A 21,733-nucleotide genomic window follows, 5' to 3' on the forward strand; every position below is an offset into this window, starting at 1 on the left:
TGAGCTTCTGTTTACCATATTTAATGTGCATAAGATAATGTAAAAATATAATGTACTTTTCAAGATGAAATAAATTGTAAGGAGTAAAAAGTAGTTGTTTCTTCAGAAATATAATCAAGTTCAAGTAGTCAGTTTAAACTGTACTTGAGTGAAGTACAAATCCCCAAAAATAATACTTACCTGTAAGTACAGTAATCAAGTAAAATTACTCAAGTATTTTACACCTATGCATACTTGGCATGGAGAATAAAAACAAAACCGAGTTATGGTTAGAATAAGTGGGGACTGAGTGTATTTTATGTATAATGCAACATTTTCCTGATAATTAAGATCAGAAGCCTTTGATCATGAAGACATGAGGCCCACATTGCACAACCAGGCCTTAGATTTCCTACCACTGTCATGGGCCTTAGTAAACCGGCCCACAGTCAAGTCATTCAGTGTGAACAGATTGAGGTCCTTAGTGTCCTGGAACGCTCCCTATTGTCAGGGTAACATAGGAAACCTACCTCTCTCCCTGGTTTTATGACAAGAAAACATTAGACTTTAAAATATATTGATGGCCAAGCTGGAATTGTTTCTGGCTTTAACAGTTTCCCAGGCTCATGTCTCCGGTCTTTCTGATCTCTTAAGTCTGATCACTTATGTCATGCACATACTGTATGTTGATTGTTGACACAGAGGAAGGATGAGATTATTTGTGAAATTTGACACCAATCTGTCTTTGTATGAGGGCAAAGGATATGAAAAAATGGCCTGAGCCTGAAAAATCATTGCTGACCTAGGTACCATTGATGAAAATTGATAAATGTGCCTCTTCTCTTCATTGGGAATGTTTAAAATGTCTTAAGAACTCTCATAATTGATCTGAACAGACAACCATGAGAACAAAAACAAAGTGTTGTATGCTAGCGATCAGAGGTAAAAAGGATTCAGTAATACATCCTGTCACCAGGAATAGGAGCCCATTTACTTTGCTCCAAAATTACCATCAATACTAACTAAAATTTTCATCATAAGTTAGTATAATACCAATTTGGTACTTGTTCTGGTTGCCTTGGCTTTAGATTTTTTTAGTTGCTAAGATTGGCTTGCTAATCTGCCTTAAGGTGGACGAGGATGTAATTTTCTTCTAAAAAGAAACTTTGTTGTATTATTTTCCTGTTATCACTGTGAAGCTGCTTTGATACAATCTGTATTGTAAAAAGTGCTATAAGCTGTAAATAAAGGTGACTTGACTGTCACTACATGCAACTTTCGTCTCACTTTTCCCATCAAATACAGCACAAAGTCATGACACATTAATTATTCAGTGCAGGTCAATGATTGACAGACAAATCATAAAATGTAACAATAGTGAATTTAATTATGAGGAAATATATACAAAACAAATAGTAAAACAGTATTAGTCATCAGGCGAATTTGCTGGCCGGCTCCCCAGGTGTCCTCCCAGACTCTGCCACTGTAAAGAGTCCAAAAGTCATCTTACACACAGCATATACAGTACAGCTCACAACTAGTCTTCTGGCTCAAGTTTGAAGATATGTCATCTAAAATAAAGGTTTACCTTTTCTGTGGGATAATTTATTTTGGTTTATTTTATATGGTGTTTGTCAAGCATCAGTCATTTTGTTCAAGTGAAAACTGGACTCAGTCGCTTGGACACAGTCATCCCTACAGTCAACCATTTTTAAATGGTTAAGCCGTTTTAAAATCGGCTTAACCGTGTGCTATACAAATACTCACCACAACGGTGTGGGAACAGAAATGTGATTAAAGGCCTCTATGTCGGGCCGCAGAGGGGGTCAGCAAAGATGCAATGGCACAACAAAGGCATCTGCGTCACATCTACATTTAATATGAATTGGGCTTAAGACCCCCTCAGAGCTGAAGTGGACTAGAAAGTGATCTGCATCATCTCTTAATGAACTCATAATGTGAACACAAAGAAAGAGTGTTCACAGGCCTTTTAAATTGGACTACATTTGGTTCATAATGGGAGGTTTCACTTTGTAAAAAGAACTGTATGCTGTTTATCTAACTGTACAGCAAACACTTTATAAAATAGCCCAAACAGAGTTAGCAAATGTATGGGGCAAACAGGTTAGAATGTATTTGCTTCAGATGTCATATGACCAAACTTGAGCCAGATGACTACTTGAAGGCTGGTGTGCACATGTTCTCATGTGTTTAGTTCAGTTCACTTAGATAGTTCTTTGTGCCAAAACAATTAGCGGTCCCACTTTTACTTCAAAATTCACTTTGAAGGCTGAAAGTTACCAGGTTTTAAAACACTAAGACTGTGTAGCTATTGACTAAATTACATTCAGCCATCACTTACCAGGAAGAGCAAGGTAGCCAACGCACTTTCACCTCTGCTGCCTTCCCCTGCAGAAACATGCACACACACACACACACACACACACCCCACACACACACACACACCCACACCCACACACACACACAATCAATTTAGTGAAGTTACTGTAATGGTTTTACCATTCAAATAATGATGTTTTTACTTAGCTCTCTATACTGCTGTTCTTACTTGGAACATCATTAAGTTGACAAGAGTACTTATGTATTTTTTGTAAGCTCAATAAAAAATAAGAATATGCTGTTGCATTCTATTTGCATTGTTGTTTTTGTTTAGGATTTACAGTATGTCCCTTACAAAAAATAAGTTAATTCAAGTTTTCTATTATTATACTTATTTTAAAACAAACAATAAAAAAAGTATACTTTATGCTTAAATTTTATAATTCTCCAAAAATATACTTTATGTACTTTGTAGAAATACAATTATTACACTTAAGTGTACTTGACTTATTACTGAGAGAAAAGTTCCAATTATATTTGGCCTTTACTTGTACTCTATCTTTTGATCGAGATATACTTAAACGTATAATTAAGTATTCAAAGTATAATTGGCTTTTAGTTTTGTTAACGGTTTTTATCGAGTAGCCTATTAAATAAACTTTTTTTCTTTACATAGTTTTCATATACAGTCTTATGAAACTTGTGAAAATATCATTTAGAATATTGATATAAAACAGATATGTTTCTTATTCAGCATATCTGAAATTTTGTCTAGGCTAGTCCACTGGCATCAGTACATCAGAATTTACTTTAATTGTACTTTACTCTTTCCCCACCATTGACTGAATTTTCCAGCTATCAATGTTTTCACTGTCATACGATAGGATCCGCTATGGCACATAATTTAGTACAGAAACTAAACAAACGAGAAGAAAAAGCTGAACCAAGTGATAGTAAATTACTCACACAAATGTAAAATAACATGATCATCAAATATTAAACAGCTTGTAATTCAAAACTGCTTAAAACTGCTTGATCATCGTTCTGAATCTAATCAAGTCGCAGTCTTTAACACAAATTTGATTTTCTCAAATTCTTTGTTTAAAATGTTGCCTTTATGAAACTTACAGACATTCAAGTGTGGACAAAAAAGAAAGCATGAAGCTAATAAAATGTTATTAAAGTTAAAGTACAGTTAAATGTATACTTCATAAAATTAACTTGAAGTATACTTTTTTTTCTTGTGAGAGGGTTGATAGTTGAAAAAGTTTGATACCTACTGCTCAGTTTCTGTTTTGTCACATTTGGATTGAAAGATGAGACAATATGAGATAATCAGACAGCCTAATGAAAAATATGGTTCTACATCTTACCCCATTCATCCGTCTTTCCAATATTTTATCATATGGATAAATTGTCTGTCGACTGCATTTGCAACCTTAAATGACAAAGGCAAAAAAAAAACTTTGGTTCACTTCAAATGGGTCTGAGTTTGATTGAGGTGTTCATATATGAATCACTGTTCTTAGTTCACTTTGAGGGCTGAAAGAGACCAAGTGTGAATACACCCTGAGTTTGGTCCAATTAAAAGGGGGCTACATGCAGAAACAACTTTACACCCAATGATATACACATGGGGTACAAAGAATAGAAACAAATATACACAATGGGGTGCAAATAATGTCTACTTGCTTTTTGTTTTCTTCTTTTTGGCCAGGGTCGAGGGTGGGGCTTGTGTGGCTCCTGTACCTGTGGCTTAAGGTGCAAGGGGAAAAGATTAAGAATTATATATTCAGTATCTTGGAGAAGTGGCTTAATTAATAGAAGGGGGTGAAATTCACATTGGTTAACTTATTTTATATTAAAGCTGCGGTAGGTAACTTTTGACGCTTAATAAACAGAACTGCTTGCGTCTTGTGGAAGAACATCGTAGCTGGAGCTACTTCTCTCTGTTTATGTCTATGAAGAATCACAAAGGTACTGGGTTACTCCGCCGCAGTACCCCCGAAGCAATCTAAAATAGTCTGAATATAAACACTTATTATATGTGTTCCCTAGTGATTCAGGACAAGCTAAAAACACGGTTTGGAAAACGGATTCATGATGTACTCGCTTATTATATACATTTTTCTACATTTTGAACACAAACAAAGTTACGGACCGCAGCTCTGATTGGTTATTTTTTACCGGGAGCGGATGACTTTTTGCAAATGGCGATAGGAGCACTGGGAGGAGCCAGAGGAGCTTGATTTTTTTCACAAATTATCTGTCTCATATTCTACTGTCAGGACATAATGACAGGTTTAACAAATATGTAAAAAATATATTTTTACAAAAGTTACCTTCTGCAGCTTTAATACAATGATTACAAAACCATGGGGCCAATTTACAGATGGGGTGCAAGGCAAGATTACTTTGTCTTTTCTTTAGTTGAGGTTGGATGGATGGTGGGGCTTGTCTGTCTTGGCCTGGGCTGGATGGTGGGGCTTAAGGTGCAAGGGAAAAAGGTTGAGAATTTTATATTCAGTATCTTGGAGGAGTGGCTTAATTAATTAAAAGAGGTGAAATTCTCCATTTGTAACTTGTTTTATATTGTGCAGTAATTGCAAAAAAAACATAGGACAAATTTACAGATGTGGTGGAATGCAAGCTTACTTACTTTGTCTTTTCCTTGGTGGTAGAAGCTCCACATGCTGCTGAGCCTGAGAGACGATTGGACATACTTCAAGTGTAATCAGTTGGTGGTCTTGTGGGATTAGCTGGTCTAGGGGCTGGTCTTGCTGGGGCTGGTCTAGGGGCTGGTCTTGCTGGGGCTGGTCTAGGGGCTGGTCTTGCTGGGGCTGGTCTAGGGGCTGGTCTTGCTGGGACTGGGACACATCTGTTGTGAAGATAGCAAAAATATGACTTCAGTACAAATTGTCAAAGAAATCAACGACAAACACTAATGAACTATACATAAAACTTATCTTACCATCCAGTTTGATCATGAAGTCATATGCCCTCTTCATGCTGGTTAAGAAACGTGTGTTGTTCTGCGTCGGTGGCAGATGCGTTACTACATCTGCCATCAATTTTCCTGTGCCCTTGTGCCTCTGGCTGATAAATAATATGGGCATATAGCCCAAGGCAGAAAGTTTTTGGACCTGAAATGAAACAAAGTAATTAACACATTTACAATATATTTTGTTGCTACATTACTACATATATGGCAGTCCATTTACTATTTACAGTTTGCTTGGTGTACTACTTGATTCATAGCTCATCCCTATCCCTAGTCCCTGCCATCAGTTACACAAGTATTTTAAGATAAGTATAAGTCTAGAATATTGTGTTGCAAAATAAATTTAATAGGGATGTATGGTGTGGTTTTTAAAGTGACTGTCTCTCTAAAATTTCATACTGACAAGATGTGCCAACTTCCAACATCCAGGCACGCATGTGAAGCTTGATACATAGCACACAGCATGGCTGCTATGTCTTCTATCCATCAACAAACAAGGTACCAAATATTGTATGTACTTTAGGCTTAATATTGATTATCACTCAATAAATGAAGCATGAGCATTTTTACTTACAGCTATTTGGGCAGAGGCCACCACCCGAGATGCATTTTTGTTTTTGATGACCCTCTGGCCCCAGTCATCATTAATTTTTGCAGTTTTCAATAACCGCTTGCTTGGCAGTGTGGCAAAACAAGCACTGCAGGTTTTGCGGTTAGCCTGCTGACGGACCTGGCAGCTTGGGCAAGGCCTGAATTTTGGCTTTGTCATTCTGAAATGTACACCCATATAAAAAATATAAATATTAAAAATCATACAGGGATCCAAACACACATGAGTACAAGACAGAGCTAGTCAATCTATTAGCATGTGTCATACAGCAGTAGGCTTTGCTTAACGTATCACTTTTCTAACATTATCAAAGGTAATATATTAGATCTGGATGTTTGCAAGCTGGCAAATTATTTAAGTGCAGAAAAACTATGAAACATAAAGATGCCAAGCGAGCTGTTTGCTTTCCTGTAGTCATAAAACATCTTTGAATACCGGCATTCCTCACAAAACTTAAGTTTGATTTACTTAGACTTCATGCAAACAGCAATATTATCTTATAGGTTGGCCTATATTGTGCAGACTCCTGCAAATTTAATATGGTGCAATAATCAGGTATTATATGCCAGTCTCTATCCATTAAATTGGTATATTGTGCACTTAAAACAACACCAACAAATTAATCTATATTCTTTGATCCCGACCTTTACACTTTCAGTTGATTAAAGTGACTGAAGAAGAGGCAGCAACCCAGTTCCTCCGTCCCTCTAAAAAACAACCACCACTCAGATGGTAGGGGAGAGAGTCAGGGATGGAGAGAGAGTGAGAGATAGAGATAGAGTGTGAGAGAGAGAGAGAGAGAGAAATAACAAGACAATAAAAAAATACAAATAAGACAATAAACAAGCCAAATGTGGCTCTTAGAAGTGCCTAATGTAATGAGGTGCTGTTTTTTTTAAAGGACAGGGATTAAGGAATCTGCAGAAAAAGAGAAGAACAAATCAAAAAAATAGTAGATCACCAAACTACATATTATAATGGATGGATAAACAAACAGGAATAACACACACACACACACACACACAGAGAGAGATATACGGTATATATATATTTATATATCGCAATAATCCATTAATAAGCATTTATACGTTCAAAATAAGTTTATTAATAGATTGTATACACACACACACACCATGTTTTTTAATATATATATATATATATATATATATATATATATATATATATATATATATATATATATATATATATATTCGTAATTGTATTAATTTTGGACGTTTAAATGCCTATTCATTTCTCTTGCTTATTAGACTGTTGTAAGTGACTTACCGTGGTGGAATCGCGCTGGGCAATGGTTTCTGTGATGGTCGCGCACAGTGACGCGCTGCACAAAATTGCGCCAAAATATAAATCATAATGAAAAAGTACAGTCTTAATATTTTATATCCTCGCTCAAAATTTTAAAGGGGACAGCAGAAATGTCTAAGAAAACATGGGTATATGTTAGCAATTACATTTTAACACATCACGCCCCAGAATGCATCCATCTCTTTGCCAAAGGATATGTCCATATTAAGTAATATAAACATTTCCGCAGCAGGCTATTTATCACAACTTCATAATTAGTATTGAGATGAAAGGTCTATAAAAGTATGCTATTGGTATTTTTTGTTGTTGAGGTGTTATTTTTATTTATTTATTTTTTGGTCGCAAAAAAAAAAAAAAAACCAACAAAGCAGGCTCACTATACACTATAAGCCATTGCAAATATACCATCGACAATTAAAAATATCCCACTTAAATTAAGGCATGTTTAAGCCTACAGCAAATATGCAGTCCTGCAATTATGCCATTTTAATGTAGCCCAAAATTATATTAAAAAAGAAAAAAGGCGTGTTTCCGATTTAGAACAGGGTTTCTGCTCCAATAAAATATATGGTCACTTCACCAATTAATGATTTTAACAGTATTTGCGCAGCATGCTACTGCAAAATACATTAACATAATATTAGCAGCATTAAAATTAATCGCCTGAAACCATACTTTCCAGCGCAGAAAAACCGCTAGATGGATAAGCCAGGTTCGTCAAAATCCAAAGATGAGGGATTTGCATTCAAATATCGGACGACCCTCCTCTACGTTGTCAAGTGACGAATAGGGGGTACCCTCAACGTTGCTTATGGACGTGAGGGGGAAATGACCAAACGGCAGTATGTGACGAATAGGGGTGAGACTGTGTTGGTAAAACAGTTCACATGTGTTTAGAGGTCATACAATTCCACTCATTAAACCTGAAGACTGTGGAAAGGATGTGAAAAGGATGAGAAAAAACAGTTGCATAAGTTCTCATTTATTTGTACTGACCTTAAGGCCATCCTCCACACGACTCGCTTCATGAACGACACCAAACCCGCCTACCCCCAGACGATCACCGAGCTCATAGCGGCACATAATATCATCTATTAAAAAAGAAATTATTGCATTTGACGCATTTTGACATGGCTATTTTCAAGGGGACATTAAATAATTTGAAGGAAAGCACAAAGGAAAAAATATGCAATTCATGGATACTCATATAAATTTTTCTTTTTTCTTTTTTGTCACACATTCATATCATTTACCATCAGCGCTGCTGGCTGGCGATGGTGGCTCAATAAGCTGCACCTCAGTCTGACTCGGTCGGATCACCTTGAGGTGTTTTCTGGCAGCTTTGAGGAAAGAGGGCAGCCTCCAGAACTTCTTTTTCCTCTTCTTCTTCATCTCCTCCTCCTCCTCACCCCATGCCTCCCTCCGCTCCTCCTCCTCCCTCCTCTGGGCGTCTCCCTCACCGGCATCGACAGGCGGCTCATCGCACGGATGGAAGTGTTGCTCCGCCTTGTCGGTGTCGGGTGTTGGGGGTGTACTGGGATGGTGATCGTACACCGCGCCATCATTTACCGGAATAACACGAGAATTTCGCTGTCCCATCACTGATAACCGCTAATAACTCTCGTCTTCGACCACTACTACAAACCAACAAAATGTTTCACAGAATTCCATCGCTTTATATACCGCGCGCGCCAACATTCTAAACTTTTGAAATGCGCTCTATGGCGTCATAATAATGGATACCGTCGCGATGGTAATGACTTCAGATATGTCAAATAAAGTTAAGTTAAACTAATTAGATAAACCCATAAGACTATATACTATATATGTGTGTGTCTGTCTGTCTGTGTGTGTGTCTGTGTGTGTGTGAAATTCCATATTTAATATAATTTGTAAAAAAAAAAAAAAAAATACCTTTTTATTATTTATTTTTCTGGCCCAAAAGAAAAAGCATGCTATTATTGGAAATTACAGGATTTAAAAAACAAATTAGCTTTACTATTGCTGGATGAGATGTTGAGTAGTCATGCATAACATTTTCCATAATATGTGATAAAGTAGACTGGTTGCCACTATTTACAGTGAATATTTCTCTTTAAAAAAAAAAGAAAAAGATCAGGACGAAGAAGAAAAGTTAAGAAATTAGGTAAATATTTTTTTGATATTATGCTTAAAGACTAAAATAATAAACTTAATAATAATAAAGATTTATATTAACTTATAAAATAGGGTAAGGATAGGACAGTATGTTATATTATGTGTTTCTAAAGTCTTACCAGCAGATGGAGACATTACTTTATCATGATCTTTGATACTGATATCTCACTGTGATATGATATCTATCGCTTAGTTTGAGACAGTGACACTTTCTCCGCCACTGTAATAAAAGTACAGATATACGGGGAAATATTGAAAAAAAAAATACAACCAAATGAGATCCCACCACAAACCTAAAACCGTGACATTGGCACGGGAATAAAATGCTTCTACATGATTGTTTACATTATAATTTAAAAACGAGGTGTATTTGAGTGCAGGTAGTGTTTTAATAATAATAAATACATAAAAAGTTTACCCAACAGACCACTCAGCATGTACTGAAACAGCTTTGTATCTGGGCTTTTTGTGTGAACAGTAGGACTAGCACTGGCAATGTCACTCTTGAGCTATGTAAGTAAAAAGACCTGTGTGTGATCATAATAGTTGAAACAGTCTGAGCGCATAATATTACCAATAGAAAATAATAATAATAAATTAAAGAATCTCCTAATCTAACAAACAAACAGAAACAACTGGCTGTATTGCAAAGTTTTAGCATTTCATGTTCACTGGGAAAAAAATGGTAACTAGAAAATTTCACAAATAATTATAAAGAAACAGTCAGTATCTGAATTGAGTGTGGCATTTTAAAGTAGAAAGACTGGAATAGTATTTTATGGAGTGCAAGTATCTCACTAACTCTCAAAAAGCATCTGTCTCCAGATGAGAACATATACATTATATTTATATTCATAAATTCACATTATAAACAGTTTTAATTTGCTTTTACAGTTACCACACATCTCAGGATGTAACAGCAAACTTTTCTGAGGAGAAAAACTAATGCTAAAGCGAAATAGTAAAATGCTTCACTACTGTATATAACAGCTAAACTGCTTCTTGCTTCAATATCTCATCAATAAAGATGGGTATTACAGTTAATATTATGATTTTCTAGTGAATGGAGCCATAGAGGAAGAACAGGTTTACTTCAGTTAAACTCCTGCTACGTGACATTTGCATTTGAGAACACATGAATGTTCATCCTCCTGTAGAGTGACATTCCTGCAGACAGCTTTCACAAATGCTTAATAAAAACTTAATAAAAGATTTACGTTCCATGTTAGATCAGTTTTTTTCTTTTCTTTTGTTGTTATATTTTAGTGGTAGGTATGTTTGATGCTAGAGATTTAATGAACAGGTCTCTGTTAGAATTTTTTTCCTTGTACAAGGCTGATATTAGGGCTGAGTCTTTTGCACCCTTCTTAGGTTCAGTTTGACGCTGTTTGGCAGACCGTACTTGATCAGCTCCTGTTGTAGCTAAAATAAAGATGGACAAAAAGATCAGAATGTCTATTAGCATCATTTGCATAAAAAAAACATACTATGTTCTGAAGAAAGTGCAACTTACTTTCTCTATAACAGTCTCAATGTTTGCACTGTCTCTTAGGTCTGAAAATGAAGTAACTCTCATTTGAATTCCTATGACATTTTCTAAGAGAAACAATGCACACATAATTAATCACAGGAATACTTTACAAAAAAATGACAATTTGCTTACAATTTAATTTAATTATTTCTCATTGAAAGAAATTTAGAGAAATGTAGCAGTGCATCACTTGCTCCCCAAAGGCTCCTCTGCAGTGAATGGGTGCCGTCAGAATGAGAGTACTAACAGCTGATAAAAACATCACAATAATCCACACCACTCCAGTCCATCAGTTAACATCTTGTTAAGCGAAAAGTTGCATGTTTGCAAAAACAAATCCATCATTATTGTATTTTAACTTCATACCATTGCCTTTGGTTAGTCTTCAAAGTCCTCCATCTAAAATATTGTTTTTTCCAGTCAAAAAAGTCATCTTGTTTGAGAATTAGAAGAGAAATATGCACAAATCAAGCACTTTTTGAAACCGTTGGAAGCAACAGTGTAAAGTTAAAGCTCCTTAATCATGGACTTGTTTCTCACAAACACGCAACTGTTGACTTCACAAGATCTTATTTGATGGACTTGAATCGTGTAGATTATTGTGATGTGTTTATCAGCTGTTTTGACTATCATTCTGACGGCACCCATTCACTGCAGAGCATCCATTGTTGAGCAAGTGATAGAATTCTACATTTCTCTAAATCTGATGAAGAAACAAAGTCATCTACATCTTGGATGACCTGAGGGTGAAACTATTAAAACTTGTTTATTTGCGTGTTCCTTGGTTCACTGGGTACATTTTGCATCTGGGTGCATTGTAGCATTTGGCAGACCCTTGTAGCATGCATGTTTTCTGGAAACTGAACCAGTGACTTTGGCATTTAAGTACATGCTGAGCAACAGGAACCTTGTCATTATGACATACCTAACTACCAATTTATTGTGTACCTTGTAGACTGTTTTGATGTGTTCCACCATCCACCCTGAAGGCCCATCGGCCTGGAACATTGACATTGGTGGAGTTCTTTAGGTTTGGCATAAAGTTCCCATTGTTTGACCCAGGAATTGCAAAGTAGGCCATGGAGTTTATAGTGTCATAACCAGCCTGCAAAAAAGGGAAACACTAATTATTGAGAGAAATTATCGAGTCATATTTGTTGCACTGATACAGAAGTTTTGTCTTACCTGCACAATATTATGTGTAGCAGCGCAGTCACCATAATTCATGAGAATAAAGGACAAATCACTACCCGAAATCAAAACAACTTGAAACGATGTTTCCTGCAAAGTTGGGGAACATTGATTGTCATGCACCTCTGGAAATATCACATTTGTAACCTTGAGCCTGGAGGAGTTATGACAAACTAACTCACTGTGCCAGAGTGGTAATGGTATGCAACTCTATCCCAAGTTGCAACAAGGACCCAAATAGCCATGAAGTTCAGACCAGGGAAGTACTGGTTTATATCCTGAGTGGCACGTGTGAGAACACTCCCGGTTGAGTACTGCTGATATGAGATGATGCCATTCACACTGACATCAATGTCAGTCCAAAGGGGAGCAATGATGTCTTTACTTCCATTGATGGGAAAGGGTTGAGAAATATACTCTGATGAAGGCTGGTTGAATGTAAGGTCTCCGTTACTGTTAACCTAGGTAATAGTAGATATTAGCTGTCCATGCCACATTTGAATCATTCAGTTTGTATTAACAGAACTAGATTCTCACATATGTCCTGTTGTACGCACGCCCGAAGAACACAAAAGGACTCCACAGGTCGATAAGCTGGGAGATTTCATCCTCAGTGGAAATATTAACAGTGTCTCCTGCCACTGAGCCGAATGGATAGAATATCACTGGTGCTGCAAGGAAAAATGGACAGTTTCAAGCTCAGGACATATTAACTTCAGACAGTTCATTTTGACTTTTTATATGTTCTAGTGCTAAGTCCTAAGGTCAGTAAATACCTGTCTGTCCCTCTGTTACCCTGCCTGTTGAAGAAAAAGATTACATTTGAATACGATTCCATATAGACAGTATAGTCTTTGCCATATAATGAAGGACATTATTCAAATGGATGTTGAAACTCACTCAATGACAGGACTGATATGAACACCAGCAGATAACATGAGACTGGAGACATTGTCACAACAAATATTTGGATACGGTCAGAAGGTCAGAGATACCAGAATGCCACTGCTATTAATCCATACAGAGCGACTAGAACACAAGCGAGCACAAGAGAACAAAGCCATCTTAGTACTTATTTCGATTTAAAAGTTAGAAAAACACTTGTCTCATCAGATTAAAAACAATATCATAGACAATATCATATTACAGGGTTCCTATACATTTTTTTGCACTGTTTAAAGAATATTGTGTGATGAAACTCAAAATGCGTTTAACTTGCATTTTGTATAATGAAGCTGAATTCATTCAGTCATGCTTGACAATCACTGAAAAATCACTAAACAGCTGCCATGAAAACACACTTTTTGTATGATACCTTTATTTTCATTAAATTCTTAATTTTCTATTACGGAAAACTAAATAGGGACAAAAGTCTGGAAATTGCAATTTTTTTTCCATGCTCTGCTTTCTTTTCTTTTTTTTCCTTTTTTTTTTTTTTGAACACTTTACGAAACCTGGAAATTATTCAAATCCGATTTCCAGACAATTTCAAACCATGTAGGAACCCTGCTATACATACATATCATCAGAATATAAGTTATCAAAACAAACCATATAGACAAGAATCTAGATAGTACTTACTTCAGACGTCTTCATTTGGTGTACGTTCTTGTTCTTACACTTGCTGTAGGTTAAAATCTGGCCCTAATTATCATAGCACCAAAGGGAGGGACATGTTCGGGGCAAACAAAGACTGGCCTTTTCACAATAGAACTCAACATTCTACATTCTTCTACTAATGCTAAACAATAAGACTTTTTTGACTTGTTTGTTTTGTTTTTTCTTTTGTCAATCGTTCATCCCATTATTGTGTCTGGGTGAATTCCTTGTGCTAGATTAAATCAAGAAACCATAAAGGTCATGTTGTAATTTGCAAAGAACAACAGTCTTATAGTGGAGTGTTTGGAGCATGTCATTTATGAGTGATAATAAAAGCAGTTTGGAACAGAACAGCAGAAATTTGAACAAGAGAGAAGAAAAAGCTTTATGTACTGTTTATGACTGAAGTCAAAGGCTGGGCATTAAATTAAACTCTACACTATTTTGGCATCAAACCATCTTTAACTTAGCAGAAGAAAAACAAATTAGACAGGTGCCAACATAAACAGGTTGTATGGCATAAATTAATCTTCAAAAACTATAAACAAAACTTTAAAATGATAACCTAGACTACATTAAATATGAAGAGTTTTCATGGTATGTTGCCATCTTTGCAAAACCTGCTGAAAACTGCTGTACTAAAGAACATCCTTTTCTCTGTAAGTAGATAACGTGAAGGAATTTTGGATGAGTAATGCTTCTAGTACATGGAGATGCAGAAGAACAAGTTTAATTTCATAATTCACATTTTACAGATCAATCTGATTTGATAAAATGGAGAAATAAAATCACAATCAATGATGATTCAAGCTAAATCAACATGGTACATAATTCATTTCTATACATCATTTTATTGTTTGTGCTGAATCATGCGTGTGCATCTGTGAATAATGTGTTAAAAAATATGATGTTGAAGAGTGAAAAAACAAAGGGTCCCTTCCTGTGGAGTGACATTCCTCTTGTTTCTACAGTTTCTACATTTTCAATGCCATCGGCATTACTTCTCATCCATGTTTTAAGGATATGTCTTTTGGACTTTTCTTAACTTTAGCTCAAATGTACTTGACACTCCATGTTTGATCAGCTCTTGTTTTATCTGAAACAAAGATGGAGAGACCAATCAAAATATATATATATATTTTATTCTGCTCTACTGGTCATAGATACAGGTCAAATTTCTCAGAGAAAAAAAAGAAAAGAAAAGAAAAGGCCATTGTGAGAAAGTCACAAATTCATATATGTAAGATCCATCCATTATCTTCCAAATATTTTCTGTTAGGTTTGAAAATGACTGACGCTTCATTCGAACGCCTAAGACGGTTTCTAAAAGGACACACACACACATAATAAGACATTGCAACATGATATAAACTAACTGATAATGGTAAAACATCATTTTGATTAAAGTACTACCTGATCCGTTGTTCACAGGAAAGGCCCAACGCCCCGGAAAACCTACATTAGTCGTGTTCTTGAGGTTTGGACCATATGGATCATAATGAATTAGTAGTCAGTGGAGCCTATTGTATCATATCCAGCCTATCAAAATCAATCAAATGTTATTACATACAGAGCTAGTAAATCATTAGCCTTCTTCAATACTGTAATGTTATTTTACCCCCATTGCAGTTGGTATCACAGCACAGTCACCATAATGTATCTGAATTAAAGAAAAACCACCATCTGAAATTAAAACTGCTTGAACTGTGATTGCCTGAAAAGAAAATAAACATTATTCAGATTCATAGTTTAAAAAGCCTTCGGTCTTGTCTCAGAAAAAAAAAAAAAAAAAAAAAAAAAAGAGAAGCTATTTACCAGGCCTGAGTGTTGATTAAATACATTCATATCCCATGTAAGCACATAGTCCCATGTTGCAACAAAGACCCAAGAAGCAGTGAAGTCCCTTCCAGGGAAATACTGGTTTATATCCTGAGTGGCACGAGTGAGAACACTTCCATTGGTGTACTCATGATACAAATATATACCTATACAAAGGTCATCAAGTTCAGTAAAGAGCGAGCAATGTAATCTTCAGTTCCATTTTCGGGAAAAGGGTAAGGGTTTGTTTCTGGTATAGCAGGGTTAAATGTGCAGTCCGTTATTATTAACCTGAAATAAGATAAATCAGTTCAAATACAGCAGTAAACTATGAACTTGTGGATCACAGCATTTCCATTTATTTTAGACTGGCAATAGAACTGGATTCTCATGTATATGCTGTTGTATGTGTGGCCAAAGTATGTAAATGGGGTGGCGAAGACAACATGTTTGGAGGAATCACCACCATTTTCAAGAATGTCCCCTGCCTTTGCATCGAATGGATAAAATATTGCCGGTGCTGATGAGAGAATGAACACAGATTCTGAAAACACTTTTTTTTAATTAATTATTAGTTGAACTATTTCTCAGTCAGAGTGACTGAACGATCTCAGTATCAGTCACTGGATGATGATTTATCAGATGAGATCTCACTAAAACAGCACAATGAGTCTCTTTTGTGATGGACTTTATCAACACCTTCTGTTCAAGTGAATGAAATGAAATTTAGATGAGAGTTTCTAGACGCAGAAAGAGAATCAGTGCAGTCTAAAGATTTTAGTATGGAAATACAGATATTCTTTAGTTTAACCATTACTTTAGGGCTAGAACATGACAAACATATGACAATAGCAAAATGAACAGTGGATTTAATCAGTGGTAATAGTATTAATGTCTAATTACTAAGGTTTCCAGAGAAAATGTTTTATTTGAATGTATCATTGTCCATAAAATAAACCAAACATTCAAAACCATAACATAACCCAAAACTAAAACATTTGAAACATTTGGGCCAATGAATACAACGTAAAACTAATTTGCGAGCTAAAATGGCATTCAATTCTGTTTTATTTTCACAATATGCATGTTACAAATTAAAGAAAGATTATGACAACAATACTATTGTGTTATAAAACCTTGAGTTTATCGTCCAAAATTGTATTTTTTTTAAAAAACTTACATTCGTCTTGTTATAAGTCAGAGCACCACCAGAATGATTTTAAAACTAATATTAAAATTAAAGAGTAAAAACAGAGTTGTTTTAAAGTATGTCACTCATCGTCACTAAGCTGTTGTCTCCCTCTAGAGGTGAATAAAGAAAAATACAATTTCCTCTCCCTTACGAAAATTAACTATGCTTTTACTACAAAAAAAAAAAAAAAACACTAAATTAAATCAAAAAGAAAACAGAAACAGATATTAAAGAAATAATAATAATAATAATAAAAAAACCTTGGTTACTGTAGTTAAACCATGGTAACTACAAAGTGATCATGATTTTGCTACACTAAGCATAGTTTAACCATGGTATTTGAAGTAAAACTGTGGTTATACAATGGTAATAAAAAAAATAAAATAAAATAAAACGGGGACCATTAAGACCATTCAGAGTTTAAAAGGCAAAGCACGTATTTTACAACTTGGTCAAGTATTTGTCTTTTTTTAAGTTGTGTTTTAGTAAATTAACTTAGACTTTAATTTTTTTTAAGTTTGAAGAGTTTAAAACCCCTAAAGCAATTAAAAAGACCTGATAATATACAAAGCATGATGTGACAAAGAAAAAGACTGATGATTTTTCCCCCCATTGGATATGCTCAATTATGTTTGGATGTAGATGACTTTATGTGAGTGAAAAACAGAAAGCAAACTGAAGAGGGAGACATTATACAAGTTCCTTTTCCTCCTTATCTGTTTCTACATCTTAATAATGGCAGTGAAATTCATCTTCATAGACTTCCATGAATGAGGCTGATGTTACGGCTGTATCTTTGTATTTTTCCTTAACTGTATCTTGATGTTACTTGACAGCCCACGACTGACCAGCTCTTGTTTTATCTGAAACAAAGATGGATAAACGGATCAAAATGCATTTTATTTCTACTGAATAAAACATTCAGTGCTCCACTGACTTACTTTCAGCAAAACATCCTCAATGTTTTCACTCTGTGTTAGGTCTGAAAATGATGTAAGTCTCATTTGAACTCCTATGATGCTTTCTAAAGTGACACACAGACACAATAACCCATTATAACATGATATCAGCAAACTGACACATAATCTTGATTAAACTCTTACCTAGCACACTGTTTGCAGTGAAAGCCCAGCGACCAGGAACGTTTACATTACTCGTGTTCTTCAGGTTTTGGTAGTTGCCATTAATTGAATCGGGAATTACAAAGTGGTTTATGGAGTTTATTGTGTCATACCCAGCCTGTTGAAACCATGAAAAACTAATTAAATGAACACATATGGAGCCTATATAGAATAATATTTAAGTTTGTTTTACCTCCACTTGATCATAAATCACAGCGCAGTCACCGTAATTTATCAGAAAGAAAGAAAGATTGCCATCTGAAATTAAAACCGTTTGAAACGTGATTGCCTGAAACAATAAGAAAATATCATCATGAATCATAGTCTATACAGTCTATACTGTGACCTTACGCTAGGTTGTTTTTTACTTACCTGTGCGGAGTGACGAATAAATGAATTCATATCCGTCGTTTCAACATAGTCCCAAGTGACGACAAACACCCAAGAAGCAGTGAAGTTCATCTGAGGGAAATACTGGTTTATATCCTGAGTGGCACGAGTGAGAACACTTCCATTTGTGTACTCCTGATACGAGAACATGCCCATCCAACCAATGTCATCAAGGTCACTCCAGAACGGAGCAATGAAGTCTTCAGTTCCTCTGGTGGGATTATAGTTAGGTCCAGATGCTGGTTCAGGTTGGTTGAACGTAAGGAGTCCGTTATAATGAACCTGTAATATGAGAAATCAGGTCAAATCCACTAGAAAAGGATTGCTCATCACAAAATTTCCATAACTGTAGATTGACAGTGGAAATTAATTCTCACATATAAGCTGTTGTATGTGCGGCCAAAGAATGTATATGGAGTGGATAAGGCAACATATTCATAGCTTTCATCGCCTGTAAGAAAATGTTCTGTGTCTCCTGCTGCTGAGCGAAATGGATAGAATATAGCCGGTGCTGCCAGAATACAAATGAAGATGTGAGCAGTTTTTACAAGAAAGCTCATGATTAGGGACAAAAACATACCATTAACTCAATAATAAACTCAATAAGGTCAATAATTACCTGTCCATGGCTCTGCAGCTGTTTGTGCAATGGCTAAAAAAAGATTTAAATTATAAAACATTTTCTTCTACAGTACTTTGCATAAGTGTATGATGGGTCTTGCATCATTTGCAGCATTATTACCTGAGGTGGTTGCACTTTCTGAAATAACAAACACATGAAATGCATTAAATACCTCATGAAGTTGGGGCAAGATATTTATTTGTTTCTGAGGCTTTCATTGGTAGCAGCATTACCTGTTGGCACTACGGTGCTTGCAGGGGCTGAAAAGAAGAAACACAAATACAAACACTATTAAATACCTCATGAACTTGAGTGCAGTTTTCTGTCCTGATGGAGATGCTCACTGATTTCAGAGTTCATATTGGGTTTGTTCAGCTGACACCACAGTAAACGTTTTTTAAAACAGATCTGGTTCTAATTCAAAGGTCTATAATTACCTGCTACAGTTGCTGTTTGTGCCCTGGCTGTTAAAAAGAGAAAGAAATTATTCAATTCAGAAACACAGATGAGTATATTTTTATCGTCTTTGCAACATTAAGACCAAGCAGTAAATAAAACCTTACTGAGTGACAGGAGTGATATGAACACCAGCAGATGCTGTGTAATTCTCATGATGAAGTCAAAAATAAAACCAGGTTTTATAAGAGTCCGTCTATAAACAGAGAGAGCTGTATTATTCTAACTGGAAGAAAAATGCAGTTAAACAGGTCTTATTAAAATTAGTTATTATTATTTATATTACATTTGAGATATTTCCAACAATGGTTTTGAAAAAGTTTATATATAATATGAAATCACATTATACTGGGCAGCTTTATGTGCTTAGCTTAAAATCTATTACAGTGGACACTGTGTAGCTAGATACAGTACATGAGGTTTGTACAATACAGTAATTACTATTTAAAATAAGAATATTTATATGTACCCTCATGCACTGTATATAAGCTCTAAGGACTTTATTATTCAGAGACTTTTTTCTTTAGCATACTTTCATGTATTAATACGCCCACTGTATAGGCAGTGAATAAACAGTGTGTTTAAACTTGACAGCAGAAAATGTAAATTCTTATGATTGTTTTGCAAAACCACAACAAAAATACACCTGAGGATCCAGTTTATCAAATGTAATATTAAAAAGATTTTTCTTACCTCTGCTTCTCAACCTCTTGTCCCTGATGTGGGTTAAATTACTATCCAGCAAGAGTGCATTGACTTTTAAATGTGTCCCAGCCCTGTTTCCACAACAGAGCATCTCCTCAAAAGAAAATATGTTTTCTTTGGAACACTGCCAGTAATTATTACAAAAGCATTCAAACAATGGAACTTAATATATACTTTTAGAATTTAGGTTTTACCTTTAAAAAGACTTTATCACAAGCTTTCATTAGTATAACAATTGTGATATTAGTTATATATTAGTGTATAAATATTACTTATAATAAGTAATATATTTATGAATTTACATTTATATCAGTAGAGAGTGACTACATTCACAAAGAATGTACAGAATGAGTATCACAGACTAATTATATATGAACTGACAGTTAAATAGGTTTCTCTAAAAACCATATGCTACTTTTTTCAATCCTACCATAAATAACACCGTATACAATTATTTCATTAGTTAAGTGAATTACTGTTAAGAAACTGAATGATTGCAATACATTGACAAAATGTCATAAACTGCCAAAAAAATAAAGCCAAAAAACTAAACAAAAACCTTTAACAAAAATATTTATTTCCACTTGTTCAGAATTCAAAAGGAGATTAAAATTCATGTAAAACTGAATTAAATAAGATCAAGAAAAAAAATAATAAGGAAATAAGCTAATTTAATTTTGTATTATTATTTTTAATGTAATTTAAGCACTTTGTTATTTATTTATTTTTTTGTAACTTGGAAATTATTACATAATTGCTTGTATTTATAAATGAAGCAAGTGTGCACTGAACAGATAAAAGTGGACATTGGAAGCAATTGTACTCAAAGTTGATTATTGGAATTTTATTGACATTAAAATGGTAACCATCGATACCAAAAAAAAAGTAAATGCATACTAAGATTGGCATATCAGAACAGGTAGTTTCCTCATGTATTTATGTTAATATCTATAACTATTATGTAACCTTCCACTTATTAGCCCATATACAGTATTAAGATGCTTTTAAACATTTCAGAATGAGGTTTATGATATTGAGTGATGATTAGGTTATTTCTTGTTAAGCTTCATGTCTATTTTTTAAAATATATTTACAAAGATGTTTAAACATTTTACATTCTGTATTGTAATCTACTTCTGAATGTTCTCATGGCTGAGACCAATAAGAAAAAAAAAACCATACCATTACATACTTTTGCTTTTGCTTTGAAAACAAAAGAATGGTTAGATAACAAGTGATAACACAAAGAATAATGAGAGAAAGAGAAGAGGAGGATCAAAGATAATTGCTGGAGAGTATATGATTGCTGGATTTATACATAAAGACCACTTTTTCCTGTTGAGTGACATTTCCATCTTCAGAACACACTGGTTTCCAAGAAACAGATATACATTATACAACATTAAATGCAGTTCTTAACCTGACAGTAGATGCAGAACAAATAGTTCACCTAAAACCAGAGTCCAGAGAAATTAGGAATGCATGCTTGTTGTTGTTGGTTATGAATCAGGTCACTGCAGCCAAAATTACATTTGATGAACAGTCCATTTGTGTTAAAATCTTTCAGATTAGGTTTGTTATAGCATCTGATATCAACTAATTCATTGAAATTATTTGAATTAAAACATATACTTTTCTAAATGGATATTGTCAGATAAATGTGAAGGCTTATAAGTGTAAGTAACCTGGGCTGGA

The 21,733-nt window shown here is 34.9% G+C and overlaps 3 protein-coding genes across 3 annotated transcripts; all 3 read right to left on the reverse strand.

Moving 5' to 3' along the window:
* Positions 1 to 846: 846 nt before the first annotated feature.
* On the reverse strand, positions 847 to 6,743 carry LOC113056472 (uncharacterized). The gene is made up of 10 exons (XM_026223272.1): positions 6,575 to 6,743; positions 5,895 to 6,090; positions 5,291 to 5,462; positions 4,979 to 5,197; positions 4,734 to 4,805; positions 4,012 to 4,074; positions 3,693 to 3,757; positions 2,342 to 2,388; positions 1,402 to 1,462; positions 847 to 867 (listed from the first exon to the last, which is right to left on the reverse strand). The coding sequence occupies exons 2-10, from the start codon at positions 6,087 to 6,089 to the stop codon at positions 847 to 849; spliced, it is 915 nt and encodes a 304-aa protein (XP_026079057.1). The 5' UTR covers position 6,090; positions 6,575 to 6,743.
* A 3,045-nt stretch (positions 6,744 to 9,788) lies between these two features.
* LOC113055815 (sushi, nidogen and EGF-like domain-containing protein 1) lies at positions 9,789 to 13,835 on the reverse strand. Its single transcript, XM_026222182.1, has 9 exons — positions 13,717 to 13,835; positions 13,036 to 13,164; positions 12,912 to 12,935; positions 12,673 to 12,806; positions 12,318 to 12,596; positions 12,130 to 12,225; positions 11,893 to 12,049; positions 10,927 to 11,009; positions 9,789 to 10,835 (listed from the first exon to the last, which is right to left on the reverse strand). The coding sequence occupies exons 2-9, from the start codon at positions 13,085 to 13,087 to the stop codon at positions 10,755 to 10,757; spliced, it is 906 nt and encodes a 301-aa protein (XP_026077967.1). The 5' UTR covers positions 13,088 to 13,164; positions 13,717 to 13,835; the 3' UTR covers positions 9,789 to 10,754.
* A 3,138-nt stretch (positions 13,836 to 16,973) lies between these two features.
* Positions 16,974 to 20,115, reverse strand: LOC113056515 (sushi, nidogen and EGF-like domain-containing protein 1). The gene is made up of 12 exons (XM_026223296.1): positions 20,027 to 20,115; positions 19,441 to 19,529; positions 19,315 to 19,341; positions 19,111 to 19,137; positions 18,998 to 19,015; positions 18,875 to 18,907; positions 18,633 to 18,766; positions 18,238 to 18,537; positions 18,059 to 18,154; positions 17,848 to 17,983; positions 17,686 to 17,768; positions 16,974 to 17,607 (listed from the first exon to the last, which is right to left on the reverse strand). Exons 2-12 carry the CDS (start codon positions 19,487 to 19,489, stop codon positions 17,527 to 17,529), a joined length of 984 nt encoding a protein of 327 aa, XP_026079081.1. The 5' UTR covers positions 19,490 to 19,529; positions 20,027 to 20,115; the 3' UTR covers positions 16,974 to 17,526.
* Positions 20,116 to 21,733: the final 1,618 nt, after the last annotated feature.

This window comes from Carassius auratus, chromosome 37 (assembly GCF_003368295.1).
Source record: "Carassius auratus strain Wakin chromosome 37, ASM336829v1, whole genome shotgun sequence".
Lineage (NCBI taxonomy): Eukaryota > Metazoa > Chordata > Actinopteri > Cypriniformes > Cyprinidae > Carassius > Carassius auratus.